Raw genomic sequence first — 19,867 nt, forward strand, 5'->3', positions numbered from 1 at the left:
TAATGGCAACAATAACTATGCTTATGAACTTGAAGATGAGACTCAAAGTTATCTTAGAAAGTTTTTTTTAAAAACCAGACAAATGAAGTTATAGATCGAAACTAGGGACCAGGGTGACTTTTGTCCTCTGTCTTTTTTTTTTTTTTTTTTTTCTTTTTTGGCCTGCAAGAGTTACCTAAACCAATATATTCTAAAGTAGTTACTATAGTTACTCTTTCTATGGTCACTGCATGGGAAGACAAGGCTGGGCATCCTGTAAAGGGGAGAGTACATGTTGTCTATAAAAAGTTTGGGAATGAATTCGTTTCAGGAAAGGTAATCTCTATTGTGGCAAATGACACTGAACCCTTTGATTCCCCGGGTGAAAGGAAGTTGCAGAAGGAACAGTGAAAATGGACACACATGGACACAGAGTAGCAGAATGAGCCACAGAGACGGACAGACTATGGGATTATGTGAAGCTGTGTATGTTCCCTTCATATCTTCAATGAGCCAGGCTCAAGGTTAGGCCCCAATGGGCTCTGACAGTGTGATGCTCAGGCTTTGTTTCACTGTTTAGGCATGGGAGGGAAAGCAAAAGCATGCTAGACAGACAAATGGTGATAGATAGATAGATGATGGATAGATAATAGATGATTCTTAGACAAATAGATGATAGATGACAGATAAATAGATGATGGATAGATAGATAGATAGATGACAAACAGACAGGTAAATAGATGATAGCTAGATATAGTTAGATTCCTAGTGATCTAAAAATGGTTTAAATGTATTTTATCTTTTTTAAAAAAAATCCTGTTTTAATTGCAAAGACACTTCAGGCATGTCAACTTGGAAATTAAATTTAATCAACCAACAAAAGGAAAAGAAGCAATTATTACTAAAGATTCTCTTAGGATTTTGAGAGTTCTATATTAGCCTGATTCTCTACCTTTTTTTTTTTTTGTTTGTTTGTTTAAATTTCTTTGAATAGTCACTGTATCCTTCTGCAAAATAAGTAAAGAAAGTATTGTCTGGCTCTGGGTTATAATTCAGGATATTAGAAGAAGGGCTGTAATTTCTTGTCCCATTTTGCAATGGAAGTTGGCTCCACCTTAGGTATTCTTAGATATTAAGGAACTGGGTACAAAGAACTGTGTGTGTGTGTGTGTGTGTGTGTGTGTGTGTGTGTGTGTGTGTGTGTGTTTGTGTGTGTGTGTGTGTGTGTGTGTTGGGGGTAGCATGGGACAGGGAGGTTGAAGCAAAGTGAATGTTAGGAATGACAGATAGGAAGCTTCATCTTCACGGATGACACTTATTCCTATGTATGTAACTTTTAAAAGAACAACTTCTATTACCTGGAAAATTTTAAAATCCGGGCTTGCCTGACACATGTGAATCCCTCAGTTCAGTACCAAGTACCATGAGAAAAAGAATAAACTAGAGACTCTAATTTTATCACCTCGTGAATGATCAGTGTCGTTGTTGACTCTGTACCATTGGTAGGCAATACTAAAGAGTTTTCAGACGTAAAGGGCCATTCTCCGAAACCAAAGCCTTCTCATTTCCACGAGGCAAATGCTTTACTTCTAACATCAGGTTTTTCTAATGCATAATAATCTCTCCAATTACTGCTTTATTGAGTTTTTATGAAGATTATAAAGCTGTGTGAATTTCTAAAATCTCAAAACATAGCTAAGCCTGGGTATGGTAGGTAGTGGCTTGCCTTTAATCCCACCCATTGGGAGTCAGAGTCAGAAGTATTTCTAGGTTTGGGGTCAGCATGGTTTATATAGCAAGTTCCTGGTCAGCCACAGTTATAGAGTAAGACCCTGTCTCAAAAAATATACTTATGTTTATCCCTACGTTATACTATGTTCCACATACTTTCTAAATACTTTTATATGTTTATTTATTTATTTATTTTAATTTAACATTTTTATTATAAAAAGAATCTCTCCAAACATATTTCTGTAAAGTATCCTTTCAGACAAAACTCTCCCTTTAGGAGCAATACTGACCCTGTCACGTTGAGTGTCACCTGCTTGACCCTTGTTCTGATGCTCTTTACAGTACAGGATTTCTGGGTTCTCTGCTAACGTCACCACTTCGAATTGGATCTGACAGCCTTTGAGTGGATAGACTCAGGCATAAAATCGTAGTTTCAGTTTTCTCCAGGAGGTTCTTACAGCACGGAGCACACGGAACCACAGTGAGCAAGGTGTCAGGGTGGACAAGTGTGGGAGACGCACCTTGAATTCGTAGGACTCTTCGATGATCACCTCCAGCTTGGTGTGCTCGCCTAGGATGGGGCGCCCCATTTCCGCAATGCGCCTCTCCTCTTCTTCTTTGCTGGTCAGTGGCTGCTTGTCATCATATTCCTCTGGTAAAGGGAAGGTAAGAACATGAGCAACGTACTCCTTTGTAGGTGTAAGCCCCAGGATCCTGACATAAGAGAAGCAGGGAGGAAGGATGCTCTAAGGGCCAGCTAACAGTCTCTTGGGGAAATAGTGGGACTAAAAGGAGGAGGGGACAGAGCTTCTTGGGCTGGGCAATGCCACACTGCAGCAGCAGATGACTGAAATTTGGTACAGTCTAATCTCCTGTGGAAGGAAGCAGGGGCTGTGGAAAGCCGTGTTCAAGGCCCATCACTGAGAAAGGCCTCACCCCGCCACACATTGTCTGCGCTGAGGGAATTACCAGCCTTTTTCTGTGAAGCTGGCCTGGTTGCCTGCACACATTTAAAACAAAAAAAAATTTCCCAGCATGTGCCAAAAAGAAACACAATTAAAAATCCTACAGTAACCCTGAGGGAAATGAGGGTTTGGCCTTTCCATTTTCTAGAAGCATCAGAAAATGCCTCGGGGCCAGAGGGAAATTCTGATCTTAGCGTCACACTTGCCAAGAGTTCCTGTCACAGGCTCAGCTCCGAAACACCCATTTTACATTTCCTTCAGACGGCCCTGCCCCGGAGCTTCCTCTCTGGTGAAATACACTAGGAAAGCCTTGACCGTGTTAATTTTAAAGCAAATAGAGAGGGCGAGGGTGAGGCCTTGAGGGAGCTAATATTCACGATGTGAGCAGGATTATTTCCAGACTCGCCAAGCAGCACTAAGTCTAGGAGACCAGAGGGTACTCAGAAGTGAGTCTATGAATGGAGATCATTGGGATAAAAGCCGGACCGAAAAGGCCGAGACTACGTGGAGGGCAAACGCATGACCTGGAAGCATGCGTGTTCTTCAGGTCCAGGTTGCTGGAAAATGATTGGCTACTTCTCTCAGAGTCAAATGAAGTGCACACATACCCAGGGAAGCAGCACTGTTGCTATGGAAAAACCTCCATTCCGAGACCCTTGCCTCCAGGGTTTCTAGGCAACTGCCTGCAAGTAGAGTCTGTTGTCTGGGGAGCCACCCAGAGGGGAAGGGCTGTTCGTCCAGGCTCCCTGACCTGCCTTTTGCACTTAGACATCAGCTTTAGCAGGGGTTCCTACCTTCCAGCCCTTCTGCTCTGGGACCCTACAATGAGTGGTTCCCTATACTGGTCTAGCAATTGTTTCAAGGGATGCCTTTTGGCTAGCAGTCTACTGCAAGGACTCGGGTGGGGGATAGGTGTACTGGAAGCACAGCCAGGACCGTGGATTTCGAATGCTGGAAGTGGTAAAGGCAAAGCCAGGATGTAGCTACTGGTCAGTTCTTCAGCACGCATCCAATAATGTGTTCTGAAATAATGTCCATCATTCCACCAAATCAAAGGGGGAAATGAAAATGGGTTGTTTGGCCTATTGAGAAGTTGAACACCAGAAAAAGCAAAGCAGAGAGAGAATGAGATTGATTTTAATTGTAAAAGTGGTAAAGGATTTTATAAAGGAATTGACAAGTTAAAACCCAAGGGTTCTAGTTAGCGTCATATAAGTAGTTATCTCAAGGAAACATACACCTAGTCTTGGCAGGGCTCCTGAAGTTCATTTACCTTGTGTTCAGATCAATTGCAGCTTGGTTATTGCTGCTTTCTGCGATATTTGGACCAATGATCATGTCCCTTGTAGTTCAGGTAGCTTTTGTGTCTTTGTCCAAATCTCTGACTTACTCTGAATAATAATGCCTTTCCCTGAAAGCAGTTATTGCTATTTAGATATCTATTTGAAGTGCAAAGCTCTGTGTGGGAGACAGTTTCTTGTGGCCATCCTTTCTGTGACTTACAAGCCTTAAGCTGTTTTGAATGGTACTCAGGGTCACATAGGTAGAAAACATAGAGCAGTTGGGGAGGAAACTTGGTGTGCTGTGATTTTTCCAGGAAGCCTTTCACAGAGTAAGATTGATCCAAGGTGTGGTGCGAAGTAAGCCAAACATGGCAGGAAATGAAAATGAACCATCCTATGAGTGAAAAGGGGGCACTGCCCCCCTGCCCCCTAAATCCTTCAGGCTTTCTGGTCAGCATCAAATGCTACAGTTGGTGCACCTGGCTCTTTAACTGCTCCCTGATGTTTGCCCTCCCTTCATTTAAGAAAGAGAACATAGTATACAGGCAGAGAATGTCTGATTAGCCAGAATTTAACGATATTCTTTTCATTGTAAAAAAAAAAAAAAAAGTCACTAACATATTTTCTACTAGTTTTCTTTGTTTTAGTTAAGTAAAAGACAGGGCAATTTAAAAGATTACAGTATACAAATTAGAAACTTGTTAGTACTCAACCTTAATAAAAATCTTACAAGAAAGCTAAAATGTGGATGTCTCTTAACAGGTTTGGTATCAACATAAAGAAATTCTACCTCTTGCTATGCTATACTCATCCTCCAAAGCATGAGTTTAGGCCTCATGCAATCACCAGAAATGCTCTTACACCTTCATTACTTGTATTTAAGGCCCTTCCATGGAGTGATATACCAATAGGCAACTGGGATTTAGTACGTATCACTCAACTCCTTAATGTTTATTGTGTGTTGAACATGAACAATTTCATATAGTTTAGGTATTATTTTAAATTATTTTTGCATACAGACCCTTAGTCTGGAGACTGACAGGGCTGGCATATGGCTCAGTACTCTTTGGACTGTCCTTACTCCTGTCTAGTACAATGTATGGAATGTCAAAATTTTACGCAATAAGTAGCTGTTATGAGATTCTCCAAGCTACTGTTAGCAATCTTTTACATTTGCTCATTTTTTTAAAAAGAAAGCTATCAATTATTCAAACACAACATTGTTCTCTTAATATCTGTCATGACAGGCATAGTCCTTCTCTTTCCCAGCCATCTCCCAGGAACTTCTGGTACAGTGGGGGTGGAGGCACATGAATGGAGAGGACAACTACCATAGTGTGGAGTGACTTAAGGATCAGGGTGGGAGGACCGTCCTCTCTGTCTATAGGAGTCGGGGAAAGCTTCAGGACAGAGGATGGACGGGAAACTCTCTTTAAAGCAGGTCGAGAGCCCCTAAGTTCAGTCCAAAGGTAAAGATGGCCATGAGGTGTAGAGCTGAGTGGTCATAGTTCAGGCATGGCACAGCACCACAGAAAGGTCATTTGATGAGTATTATACATATCTAAGAGCCAGTTACAGTTATGTGTACTAGAGGTGACAAATAGATCTACAATAATACTAGCCTTTACAATGTAGAGTTTTCATGGTAGTGAAGAAGAGAGTCGAGTCTTTTCATTTTTTTTCCTTATGCTCTCAGGCGTGTCTTTATTACATAGGAAAATGGTTTAACAGTGTTTAATAATAATAAATTACTGTACTTGTTTCCTTTCCCCATTAAACAATGGATCAAAAGTAGATAACTTATCTTAGCCAATGTCATTTTATTTCCTTAAGAGTGCAGAGTGACAAGACAATGCATTTTTGGTTCTATTTCTTAGGGCAAATTAATATTCTCTGTGGGCAACTCTGGGTCTCTCTGAAAAATTTTTTTTAATGTATGTATGTATACTTGTCAAGCTTACTAATTTAATTGTGATGCTGAGTATAAAATATAGACTGTGACAATCCTGACCAACCAAAACAACTGAGAGATCCTGTGCATTATCAGTAGCCATGACTACAAGCCAGTGTTGAAAGGACACAAAGAAGTCCTGGGATAAGAGAAATCTTGGGACCAAATCACCAGAGTAGGGTCTTTGCAGTGGTTTTCAACCTTTCTAATGCTGTGACCCTTTAATATAGTTCATCATGTTGTGGCAACCCCCAACCATACAATTATTTCATTGATACTACATAACTGTAATTTTGCTACCATTAGGAACTAATGTAAATATCTTACATGATGGATATCTGATATGTGACCCCCTAAAGGGGTCGTGCATCACATGTTAAGAACCACTGCCTTACAGTGATTGATTTTTATACATAAAAAAACAAATAAACAGTAAAATAATTAGCTTTAGGTGTCTGATGAATTATGTAAAGTTGTTTCTAATAGTTCCTGGTTCAAGCTGGATCTTGAGACACCATCACGATGATGAAGGGTGGGAGTGGAAAATTCCTTTCAGAGGGCAGTGTCACCCACATGGCTAATTCAGTACTGGGATCTGTCCTTAGGGAGTCAAGGCCACACGTGATTGTTTTCCAATCCCAATAAACAACATAAGACTTAGAAAATGGAGGAAAGGCAGTGGTGGGAAAAATCTTAGGCTTGTTTTGACCCTTTGTTCAGAACTGCACAGAGAAGCCTGGAAACTAAGGTCACATGAGAGTCATTCAGTTCCAGCTGGCCTCTCTGGTTAGGACCCAGGAAGGTCGATAGTTTTAGTCTCTTGGATATTCTGAGAAAAATCTGTAGTTGGAGAAATACTTGTGATTATAGGGTGGGGATATGGTTTGTCAGGCTGGCGCAGGACCCATAGGGTCAGGAGATATGTGTCTACCACCAAGGTCAGTTAGGGCATCAGTGACTGAAGGAGGCAGTACCTGTGTTCAGCTACAGACGCCGTGCTAGGAGCTGACTTGGAAACTGTAAACCCTCAGTAGAACCCAAAGTGTTGTGTGACACTTGGGTTTCCCTGGCAATGTTCTTTTGTTTCCTTGCATACCAGGAGAGGCCACTGTGGTGGGAAACAACAACTTGTTTTGTTTTTGTTCTTGTTTTTAAGAATTTCCATTATACTTAGATGAAAGGCTTACGTGTAAAAGATGTTTATTAAAATCTGAGAGAGAGAAGGCATTGGACCAAGCTCTCTGTATGTCCACACTGTCCCTCCATAAGGACTTCCATTTTAAAATTTTTATGGTACCCCATCTGTCAGAGAAGCCACTCATTAATTGGAAATATTTTAGAAGGCCCAGCCACTAACATCTGAAGACCCAAAGTATACCTGAAAACTCTAGTTTTCAAGGGCCACAGAGAAATGAGTACCTGAGATGGTGATTACAGTGGAGGGAATCGGATGATCTCTAGCATGAACCTTCCTGAAGATAGGTTGGCCTAGCAAAAGGACAGGCAGACAATCAGCAGGATCCACTATCAGTGCCCTTTGAAATTAGTAAGGCAAAAACAACACCCAGATGCACACACTGCAAGCCAGGAAAGTTAGTGTGGGTGGTTGTCGGTCACCCTCTGTAGGCTCCGAGGAGTTCTGATGGCCTACCCACAATGGGGTAGAGATTACTGCCCACAAATGGGGGCAGATGTTCCTTAAGCCAAACCAAATAGTGCTTGATTAAGTTTGATGGACATGATAATCATCCCCTTTCCTTGTGGTGAGAGGCAGGATCAGTCCAGCAAATGATTGGCATGAATGAGCGAGGTCCTTCATTACCATTACTGATTCCAGAGGCAGCATAAAACAACAGGAAGCACTTGGGGGTGATGACAAATGTTCTAATTTTTGAAGTCTTTCAGTGGTATCTATATAGCCCCGGAAAGCCTATCTTTTCTGTTTTCATACCATATAAAATGGAGGTTTCTTTGAAGGTCAAGGAATATCTAACCCCTGGGAAGGTGCTCCCTGCATTCACTTCCAGACTGCAGAGTGTCATATACACATCCATGGAACGTAAATAAGGGCGTGCCATCATCATTCAACTGTTTCCATTAACCAGGCCTACAGCTTTCACTGGACTCCTCATTCCATTGGTTACCAGGTCTACCTGCTGTTTTTGTTCGTTTGCTTGGCTTTTGTTTCCTATAGATATCTACGAAGAATTAAACTGAAAATCATTAGTCTTAGGACTCAGGGCCAGCTCTGCCACTTGTTTTCCATTTAATAAAGGCAAAATTTTTCACCTTTTGACCTGCAGTTTTCTTGGTTGTAAAATGAAGCAAACTTCCATGGAGGGCTCTGTTTCTCTAACCCATAAATTGGCGTGAGGGAAGTGCTTTCCAGAGTTAGGGTTATCAGATTGTGGCTCCTTTAAATAAACATGCACATATCTATTACTGGAACTCAAAAATGATTGCAAGAGTATTATTAAAGAAGTATGTGAATGTCATATAATTTAAGGAAAAGCTGTAGCTTCAGGACTTAGAAGTTTCAGAGGAATCAAATATTTAGGGGAATAAAAGAAACCTCTCTAGATTTAGCCAGGACACAGAATTTTATTTAAAAATATATCTTTCTATGAAATCTAATTTTCCCTTATATTTTCTTTGACTTTTTATAAGATATAGTTGTACTTTAGATAGATTGGGGAAAGTCTGATGTATAATGTAAAGACGAAGGGAGAAGGAGATGGCTTGTGCTGTTGGACCAGCCAATGTGTTAGGGTAACCAGCAAAGGGCCTTTGACTCAGAGTCAGAAATGTGGCTACCAAGATCTTAGTTGAGTAGTTTGGGTAGATTAATCTTTTTGTGCCATTTTTTCCCTCCCTGTAAGTGCGAACAATAAAATTCATAAGCATGGAGATAAAGTGATGCTGCTCATCATAAGTGCTAACGAGTTATAATGTTATCGTGAAACCAGAAGGCCGAAGGGGAATGAGGTCATAGACTTAAACACAGACCCTTTCGGTGAGACAAGGCTAAGGCAACCCTGAAGACCTGCAGCCTTCAAAAGCACTTCCAGGACTTCATGCCTACCACTCACGAGATCTCTAAAATATTGGTGTGAGGCAACAGTAGACCAGAGGGACGGTTTAGTTTCCATGTATGCTGATTCCGAATTCCGCCCGCACACTCATCTGGGCAGGCCCATGTAAAAGCTGCAGGCCAAGTCCAGAGCGCCTCACTGACTCTCCTCTCCTTCTCTGTACCTCAAAGTCCTGGCTTCAAAGCCTCGGTGTGACTTCAAAGGAAAAATCTCTAGGCTGTATCGCTCCTTTTCCCTGCGCAGACTTAAGTGTTACAAGTTTCTTAGAGGCATCACAGCAACTGAGCCCTGGGATTTCTGATTTGATTGAGGAGAAGGAGGATATGAAGTTAGTACCCAGATAAGTAACCATTAGGCCCACATAGAAAATTTCTAGTAAGTTCTTGAAAAGGCTCTCATTCTAACGTCATTGACTTCTATACTGGAAGATGTCAACAAGAGAGAGGCTTCTATTTCTGGTTAAAGTTGCAGCCAGAGGGCGGAACCCGTGGGATACGGATGTGGTAGAATCTTTTTGAGAAAGTGATTGTGTTACATTGGATTCAGGATACGGCCAAGGCAGGAAATGAGATATATGGGAAAGTTTATGGAAGGAAGTTGTAAGGAAAAAAAAAAATGAGCATCCTATTAACTGGGAAGATGGTTCAAATGACAGAGAAGGAAAGTTCTAGAAATGGAATCCTCATATAATGCAAGGTAGCCAAAGACATATATGTACTCTAAGGTTTTCTAGACTGTAAGTGTGTAGTTAAAGTCTCATTAGGTTGAATAGGATGGTTATAGAGTATGCTCATTTTAGAGACTGCTGTTGACTTTAGAAAACATGAGGGTTGGGATCTTCAACTCTTTCAAGAGGAGCTGATGATCATCCTGACAAATTCAGAATATTTTCAAGCTACATCAGTGATTTCACATGTTGCAATGGGAAAGAGAAGGCAACTTTTAAAATTCTTTCTCTCTCTCTCTCTCTCTCTCTCTAATTTCTTTTAATTTCTCTGTCTCTGAGAATCTACAAGTCATGCTGTCATTCACTGCTGTGACTAGAGATGAGTTGGGAGTAGCCATCCACATAGAAATCGTATTACAAAGTTACAAACTGGGAAGAATCCCGTCAGCACCCATTGCACATGAGTTAACACAGTGGCTGATAGCTGCCCAAATGCTTACTGTAGTTTTCTTTGCTAGAAATTTTGGTAACATTTCCTTTTAAATATTTTTTTCAGCTCTCTGTTTTAAAATTTTTGATACTTGCATGATACATTGGATTTTTAAAATTTTTTCCCAATATATTGAAAAAAGGCCATCAAGCAAATGGTTCACTAGAGGCATTTTCAACCTGTAGCTGCAGACAAGTTAGAACCATTGCTGGATGTTCATTTTCCTCTCTAAAGCAGCAGAAATGGTTCTGAAAAGGTGAGAAGATATGCAGCGTCAGAAGGTGGTGCATTTAAGAATGAATTGAAGGTTTCAAGCTTTCTCACTGGGATCTTGAATGTTTCTGCAGGACGTTGTAATTTGTACCTCAAGTGGCAGAAATAGTTCTTGATTCCATGTTATCAGTACTAAAATAAAGTGTTCCAAGAGGGGCTGGAATTGTTGTCATGAGTTGAAGAGGAGTGGCTGTTCTGTCCTCTTCTAATGGGGCATTATGTACTTTTAGGGTCACTGATCCTAGGCTGTGAAGTTAGTGTGGTTGTTACAGCCACTGTCTTAGGACAGCAATCTTGTCTTTCTTACCCTGGAGCACTGTACAGCATCCACCATAATACACTGCATATTCTCAGTGCTATGTGGTCACCTGAAGATTAGCCAGTATTAAAAATACAAACAGTTAGAGGTTCTCCCTGTGAGTTTTGTTATAGATAAATACAACACAAACAGGCTCTTGTTAATTTGTAAAAAAAAAAAAAAAAAGGTTAATGGGCCACAGTTAAATATCAACTCAGGTTATATTTGGTTTTGGATTTGGATTATTTGGGTCAAAACTGGATTTTTAAAAAGAAGTTATCTTACCATACATCTCTTTTCCTTAATTAAAAACAAATAAAGCAAGAAGAGATTTTTTTAAAAAACATGTAATATATTGGTGGTGACAGTAACAGTATAGTTATATAATTGGAAAAAATCATACCTGTTAATGTGAAGCCACCTAAAAAAAGAAAAAAGAGAGAAATGTCATAATTTAATTTACATTACAGATAACAAGTATTTGTGACATAAGACATTTGACAACCCACCTGAAAACTTGCCAGATTTATAATGAAGAATAATATGAAAAGGGCCAGTCATAACTGTGTACATTCTTTTAAGACTATGCAGTTCAGGGCACAGTCAGTTCTTGTAGATATCCCAGGATTCACCAACCCTTTAAAGTTTATATACACTAAAAAATGGGATATCAATGATCTGGCCTCAACAAGGGCAGCAGCCTTAAATGAAAATCTGGCCAATCCATAGATAGAGATAAAAATCCAGAGTTACAGTGTCATCTGATAGAAATGGGAAATATCCTAGAATGAAATGGGATGCTTACCAAGCTCATTCAACAACAGGGCTGTGAAGGAAACAGACAGAGACAAACACAGAATAAGAAACCAGATGAATAATGAGAGAGGAATACTAGCAGAAAGAAATCCAGGCAGTTCTGACCAGAGTGTGGAAAAAATCATTGCTTATAAAAATTGGTGCATCTCAAGGAAGGTGCTGTTGGGAACATTTCCAAATAAATGACCTCAACAGGAATATTTGTGTCTGATTGAAAAAAAGTCACCTGTATGCTGTCTCTATCTATCTCATAAGGTATTTCCCCCACAGTTGTTAACATACAGCACAGACAAAATATACTGGGAATGTTGGAGATGCTAATCTTTAATTCAGTTTGGAAGTGAGCTTCTTCAGTCAACATTGCCAGAGAGCTAATGAATCAAATGTTTGGAGGTGTTAAATGGCTAAAGACCTCAGCTACCTTTCATGAAAACAGGTAAAATTCCTGGGAAAAAAATGCCTACTCTCCCAGAAGGACATTTTTGACCCAGGTAGAGTTCTTTCTGCAAACTGCTTTTTAAATTCTCTCATCCTAAGAGTCCCTAACTCGACATTTATTTGTGTGCCTTTATCAGTAATTTCTATGGATTAATAAGCTAATTTAAGTGCTTCTAGTGGATATGCCGCTCCACAGAAATGGACAGGTGAGGAATATGGGCCAATCTATAATGTAGCTTTTTAGATTATATTCTCTCAATACAATTGGGACCATAGCACTTTATTTTTTTAATAAAAGTTAACCTAGCTAAGCGGGTCAAATTAAAGGCCTCTCAGGTTGTTTGCAGGAATATTCCAATCACTTGTTTTCAGCCAAGTATTCCCTGGAGTGGTAGCACTGTCAGAGGCAACCTAGGAAAACACGTTAGCATTTTATTTATAGTGAGAAGAATTTAATGTATTTGGCTGGTACGAAAACCAGGATAATGCCAACGAGGAACTTTAATTTGCTTGCCTATGAGGGCATGGTTCACTAAAATGACAACTGAGAGAACTGTATCCAAGACAGTCCTTGAGATAAAAAGACGCATCTCTGATCCCATGTTGGTAAGACATATTTTCTGCTGTCTCTTTTCTTTCTGTGTACTGATGATGGGACTTACTAAATGGGCTGCACCAAAATGAGTCCCCCATGTCCCTTTCTCCATGACTCCTGGTGCCATTTTGTACTTAAGTTAGAGACATTAGGTAAAACACTTTTTTTTTTTTTTTTTTTTTTTTAAACCCCAGAGGTCAATGAGTTTTCAGAATGTGGGATCATGTTTCCTCAAATGCTGAATCTACATAGGAATTGGTCATATATATTGCATTTCTTGCCCTACATGTAAAAACTTAAATAAAATTCTCCTCCTTCCTTATGAAATAGAACATATTTTAAACTAGGGAAGTGTAGAGAAGGAAATTGGCTTCTCTTAGCAAATATTTTCTAAAATTATGAGAACCAACCAAATGTAACTATGAAATTCTCAAATAATTAACACGTGTTTGAAGTAATTTAGTTATAAGCATATTACTGTTCAGGTTTTCTTGTTACTATTTGTATTAAAGTTGTATTAATTCTGCAAGTATTACAAGATTTTGGTGCATGGGTAAGATTAGTGTAAGCCAGGGTTAAATATTTATGAGGGCAACATCCTAGAGCTATGTAAAACTGAGGTCATACATAGGACTGTGGTTATACATATATATATATATATATATATATATATATATATATATATATATATGATGTCTTACATGTTAGAGGCTTCTTATTATTTTATTTTTAATAAGTTAGGGTCTTGTACACTCAGGATGCCTTTGAACCTTCGGTTCTCACATCACAGGTGAATGGCATCATGTCTAGTTTTATGGTTTCTTCTAAATGACATATTTGATGATATGGAATACATTATCAAACTGAGTACATTAGCTTATTGACAGTGTGACTCTTAAGGCTCCTTGCTCTTATTAATTGCTTTTTTAAAAGCTATGGCTGGACAGATTGGCACACACCTCTTGGTACTTTGGAGGTAGAGGCAGGAGAATTGGGAGTTCTAGATTATCCTCAGCTGCACAGTCAGTTGGAAGCCAGGCTCAGCTACAAGAGACCCTGTCTCAAAAAAAATAAACCCAAAAGCAAAACAAAGCAAAACAAAATCCTCCCCAAACCAGATTCTCCACAGAAGCCTGCTTACTGAGCTCTTTGTAACTTTTATATATTGCCATTGGGTCCATGGACTCATGGTCTACCTTGATCTTGGAGATCGTTTTTTCCTGTTCTTCTAATCCCATTGACAAAGTTCGATAGGTTTTACCACTAGCATTTTAGGAGTAAGAAAATATTCATAGCCGCATCTGTACGTGGGCCTGAAGTAGTCGAAAAGCAGAGCTTAGCCTTCTAGCTAAGTCCTTTCTCAACCACAGAAACTCTTCTAGTATTTGTCAATATTTAGTAAATCGGGTTGCAATCAAGGTTAGTCGGCCCTTCCTAAGGAAAATGGCCGTTGCTTGGTGCACTCATGAGGGGAGGGAAATGACCCCACTAAGCTTCAAAGGCAATGGAGTTTAGTACTCAGAGGCCAGGGAAGAGGAGAGAGTTAAGTGTGAGAGTAGGGAGACACGGAGAGAGAGGAGTACAATTTCTCGCTGATTTGTCTTTGTATACTCCCACACCTTTCAATCCTCTTCTTATCCATTTTGGTTCCTCAAGCACAAGGGAGAAACTGCACTCTTTCTCATATTCCTCACGGTCAAATATTCTAATGGTAATGATCTTCCTGTGGGGACACAAGACAAAGGCAAAACAAATGGTTGGAGTCACACGCTCATGCTCTAGATGTCCACCAAGCTGGATGTTATTGTGATGTTACGGAGGGAAAACTGGCAGCACATGACCGTCCGGGCGTATGTAAAAGGGCATCTTGGGTGCTCTGCACTGATCCACATCGAGGTTTCTGTGTCTGTGGATCCCTTTCATAAACCCTTCTGCTTCTCCCACAAGTACAGAAGCTGGTCTAGAATTTGGACATTGCATAGTACTTCCGCCCATTTCCTCAACTATGGAAGATTGAATGTGCCCAAAATGAACCTGCAGAACTGCATGGGACGCAGTGGCCATAACTGGCTGAGGTAGCAGCAGTTCTGGTCCACTGATGCCACAGTGAGAGCTATGCCCTGTTACATAGTGGAGGCATGTGTGCATTGTAAGTCATGTTCTGAAGATGCAGGCATCCAGAGAGGCACAGGCCAGCAGAAGCTGTTGGGCTCAGCCCTGGAGCGGAAGCTGTCGGGCTCAGCCCTTGAGCAGCTCCCCCACCTTTCTTCTCACTCATCTCCACCAGACGGGGCTCTCCAATCTCAATGAAGAAGGTCTTGTTTTTCTCATACTCCTCGTCATCGATTACCTTGACTGATATTGTTTTGCTGAAACAGAGAAGAATAGAAATTGACGAACAGGGGAAGAGGCAAGCAAAGGAACATAGGCGAGGAGAAGCAAGGTTAGAGAGGCCATTGAAAACACAGTTCCTTGCCCAGGGCCACAGAATTCACCTGGACAAAGTACAGTTCTCAGCGTTAATAAGCTTGTCATCATCGTGCATGAGAAATGCAGAAAAACAGAGTATAATGAGAAAAGGAAAAATGCTTATTAAAGTTTTTAACTCTTGTCTTCACTGAGTCCTGGAAGTCATTGCTTTAGAACAACTGAATAAAATACAATAGGGCCAGTGAGATGTGTCAATGGGTAAAGGCACGCGGGGCCATGCAGTCTGATGACTCGACTTCCATCCACGGAGACGGCTGGTAGAAGGAGAGTACTGACTTCAGCAAGCTGTCCTCTGACCTTCACCCAGATGCCATGGCAGGCATACCTCCACACACACACACACACACACACACACACACACACACACACAGACACACAAATACAAGGAATAAAAACATAATATATATTGAGAAAGAGATGTTATCCTAAGTGAGGGGTAATTTCCCCCTTCTCTGTGTTTTACTTTATTTCTAAGAACATTTAAAATTTTTGTTGAGTTTAGAAGATAATTACATCATTATCCTCTTCCTTTTCCTTTCTCCAAATGCTCCCATATACCTTTCCTTGCTATATTTTTGAATTCATAGCCTCTCTCTTATTGTTAATATATATCTCATTGCTTTATTTTCTAATTCATAGTCTCTTTTTTTCATTATTTGCTACTATATACATAAAACATACTTAAATATATTATATATTCCTAAATACAGAAAGACAACCTGCTCAGTTTGGATAATGTTATTTGCATGCAGAGGTTTTCAGGACTGAGCATTTATTATTGAGTGACTAATTGGGTCTTGATATGCTCCCAAGCATAACATTTTTATTGTTACACTTTATTAAAACAATGTATGTATAAAAACATTACAGAAGAAAATATAAAGTCTCGGTCCTCTCTCCCTTCAGTGTTTCAGAATTTAACTTACTCAGGTTCCATGGATTTTCACCTGTACCATAGCAGGAGGATACTTTTCTTTCTTTTCTTTTTTTCTTTTTTCTTTCTTTTCTTTGCTAAAGATGGACACTGTGTCTTCAGAATGGTTGTGTCAAAGGTGGGGTAGCAGAGGAGGGGATGACTGCTGAAGCCATGAGTTTCCATCCCTTGCCAAGCTAACTCTCATTAGCCACAGCATTTATACTACTTTCCAACTTCATAACTACATTGAGGTGTTTTACAGAGGATTCTTCCTGCATGTCGGCCCTCGGTAGTGTCTGCACTCTGGTCCTATGGCTGTGAGTGATTGATGGGCAGGCAAGACAAATGCAAATATTATGCAAATCCAAACTCCAGTAATGATGCCAGACATATGACTCTTGATGGATCTGAAAATAGATCATTCTAATATTACCTTGTAACTAATAAAGCTTTAGTGTGTTGTATATTAGAAGTTATTTAGAGATCCTAAGTACTGGTTTAATGAGGGTTTTAAAAATAACATCAATGAAAATAATATCTGACTAAAATTTTTGAAATGATAGGTATGCATAGACAGAAGGTTTTAGTGACACGGAGAGTTTTAATTAAATTAATTCTTCAATTTAATTGAAATTTAATGTAATTTTCTGGACATTTTAGAACACCATAGACTGGTCTATAATCTTGCTTTTTTTGTTCACTGATCAAATCTCCTAAGTTTCACCTAGACAGAGGTTTTCTAATGACTATGTGTCATTTTATCTTAGCATGAATGGAGTTTGAAGAAACCCTGCAGAGTTATCAGGCCCTATTTCCAAGGGTTTACCACTTCCTATCTCGGCTTAGCATTGTGAAAGGGAGATCAAGTGATGGGCTTTGGAGCTTCACAAGGCCCTTGTTTTCCTCAGGTAAAGAAGGTGCAAGGCAGCCCATTGTCTCCCTCCTGAGAAGCTCTGGCTGACAAGAGTGCAGTCTTTTTGTGTCTCAAAGACTATCAGTACACAGGTGAACAGTTAGCATGACAAAAAGAACAATCATTTCGGTGCAGAATTTTGTAAAACTATCAAGAGAATGACAAGCCCCACTACATGCACAAACAGCTGCTGCCTAATTGTTAAGAATACATTTCTGGCTTTTATCAATTTATTGCGTGTGTGTGTGTGTGTGTGTGTGTGTGTGTGTGTGTTTGTGTGTGTGTGTGTTAAAAGAAGATAACCTGACTCACCTGAGATATTTAGTTGTTAATTTGCATCTGAAAAAATATCCAGAATACTACGAGAAGCCCAAGAGGACCTGTGATGGTTATTACTGGTTGTCAACTTGACCATATCTGGAATGAACTACCATCCAGAAATGGAGGGCACACCTGTTATCCAGTGCTTTGGAAATATATATTCTATTTGAAAAATAGAAAGTAGCTGCTATTTTACATTAGGTCAAATTTACCATCAAAATTTCACCAAAGGTCTTGGTTTCTTTTGTTCTTAACAAAACTTATACTCCTTAGGTATTAATTTCTACTTTATATTCTTGCACTCTCAAACTGTGGTTACACAGCTGTGCTAAAACAAGTGATGGCAAGTCAGGCGGCCGTGGTCTTCCTTTTCATCATATGACACATGTAACATCCCCAGTCCACAGTTCCACACAGATACTGATGGACTAAAGCAGTAAGGAAAGCCTAGTTCACATGGTTGGAGCAGCCTTGCGTCTGAGTCAGTGTAGAGGAAAATTACTGATTCTTTAATTTAGTAACCAAAAATCACCCGCTGACCCATTCTTTCTTATCACTGCACAGTGTCATTGTTGTCCTGCTCTTACTGTGTGCTAGTTGTTAGCCTTGTCGACTTGATACAACCTAGAACCATATGGGAAGACAATGTCAATTGCAGAATCACCCACAGCAGGTTGGACTGTGTGCATATCTGTGGCAAATTGTCTTGATTGTTAATTAGGGTGGAAAAAAACCCATCTTCAACATGGATGGTACGGTGCCATGGGGCTGGGTGCTGAATTATGCAACAGAAGCGGAAAGCTAGCTGAGAGCTGGGAAGCAGGTAGTGTGGGTGCCTTTCTTCCTCTCTGTTCAGGGATGTAGGTGTGATTGGATTAGCTGCTTAGCTTCCTGCCTCGTCTTTCCTGCAATAGTGGGATGTACCTTAAGGCAAAACAAACCCTTCCTTCCTTATGTTACTTTTAGTCGGGATACTTTATCACAGCAACAGAAATGAATCTAGAACCCATTGTCATAGCATTACTTTCTAGACCTCAAGAAAATAGTTACAGTAGACCATAAAGCTTATCTATAGTTAAAAGAAGCACTTGCAAAATATCATTGGAGCATCAATATTTGCTATGATCAGATGTGGGTTTTTGGAAATATTTCACCATTTGGTAATTGTGTTATGAAAAAAAAAAGATGAAGGAGAAGAAATGTATCCATAAATGACTTTATAAAGACACACCTATAACAGATAGCATTTGTATAACAGCATATCATTTCAAAATCATTAGAAACAGAATCGATAATGCCCTTGGCACAAGAAGCCATTAAATTGTATATTGATTTAGCTCCTCTAGTACAGTAAAACTATTAATAGGAAATGAGGTTATTAAAGGCCATTTTAGTCAATCTAAAGTAGCAGGATGAAGTCACCCTGAGTTAATTCTCTAAATCAAGACAGACAAAGTCAGAAGAAGCCATTGTTTACCCTCTTTGCCTTTTACTTCAGAGCAGAAAGGTAGTGTTGGTGAAATTATCCCATGTAATTGTCAAAGAGAAACACCGTGGGAAATATGCAACTCAATTGTCTTTTCTCACTTAAGGAGCCCAGCCCTTGAGGATCAAGCTGCCAGTTCATCCACCAGAGAGCATGCTGCTCACACTGGGCATGGTCGAGTGACAATTGCACCTGGACTGTCTGGATAATCACCGGAAGCATTGCTTTTGCTTCCCAGGATCCAGCACTAGAAATGGAGAATGGAGTCCCAAGGATGACAAAGTCGTGAAGTCTCCCAGACCACCCCTTTGTCACGCCAAAACCTTATCACAGGTGCTGGGCATCACTGAGGTCACAGATACATTCCGGCCTTTCAATTGATAGCTTGACAAGAAAATCAAGTCTGAAAGAGTTGGATAAACATCTTCCTTTGATCAAACACAACACGTACATTATCGCACTGATGGGGAACTAAAAAACAAATAAATGCTTTGCTATTTTCAACAACCATGATTATTAAGACAGCGAGAACTTACTTGATCTTTTCCATTGTGAACTACAAAAATTTCATTTTCTAGAAATTAGCCAAACACTTGAAAATCCTATGATAACAATAAAATATTTCTCAACAGGGCCAAAATGTTTATGAACACTATTTTCATTTTATTTCTAAAGAATAAGTTAAGGAAGAAGTTACTTAGTGGAAAAATGAAGATCATTTCTTCTGATCTAGGAGGTGCCTTTCATGTGTTCACAGGGAGCCAATACCCATGTCTCCCTTCTCAGTCCCTCTCCTCTGAGGGGCCTCAAAGGACCCAACTCCCTCAAACGGACTGAGGAGTTTGGTGGCGAGTCATTGATGAAGGGAAGAAAGTCATGGCTTTATTAGTGGTAGCTGAGACTGAAAGATCTCTTCAAAGTCTACTTCAGTCTTTGTTAAGACAGAGGCACCCCTACCTTCTTTTTACAAAAGACTTAAATCTACCTTTGTCTTTGTGCGGTTTTGCTTTCCCGGATCTGTACTTGGTGTTAGAAGACAATGACAAGAACGAACAGGAGAGGTGGCAGAGCTCCTCTCACAGAATTAGCTGCTTCCATAGCTTTTTCTTTAAGATTTACTGCTGGGAACTAAAAAGGGGGGGCCCTGGGGAAGAGGGGGGGGA

The 19,867-nt window shown here is 40.0% G+C and overlaps 1 protein-coding gene across 13 annotated transcripts in view; it reads right to left on the bottom strand.

Moving 5' to 3' along the window:
• Window positions 1-19,867, bottom strand: part of Slc8a1 (solute carrier family 8 member A1) — a 350,274-nt gene that overhangs the window by 54,752 nt on the left and 275,655 nt on the right. For 2 of the 13 annotated variants that reach the window (XM_021218576.2, XM_029531199.1), the window contains exons 3-8: window positions 14,841-14,947; window positions 11,535-11,555; window positions 11,133-11,150; window positions 11,015-11,029; window positions 7,329-7,397; window positions 2,232-2,362 (exon numbers count right to left, since the gene is read on the bottom strand). In XM_021218576.2, the coding sequence (XP_021074235.1) occupies window positions 2,232-2,362; window positions 7,329-7,397; window positions 11,015-11,029; window positions 11,133-11,150; window positions 11,535-11,555; window positions 14,841-14,947 (361 nt within the window). Of the gene's footprint in view, window positions 1-2,231; window positions 2,363-7,328; window positions 7,398-11,014; window positions 11,030-11,132; window positions 11,151-11,534; window positions 11,556-14,197; window positions 14,302-14,840; window positions 14,948-19,867 lie in introns of all 13 variants that reach the window. The other 11 variants (XM_021218577.2, XM_021218579.2, XM_021218578.2 and 8 more) reach the window with 11 other exon arrangements.

This window comes from Mus pahari, chromosome 18, assembly GCF_900095145.1.
Source record: "Mus pahari chromosome 18, PAHARI_EIJ_v1.1, whole genome shotgun sequence".
NCBI lineage: Eukaryota > Metazoa > Chordata > Mammalia > Rodentia > Muridae > Mus > Mus pahari.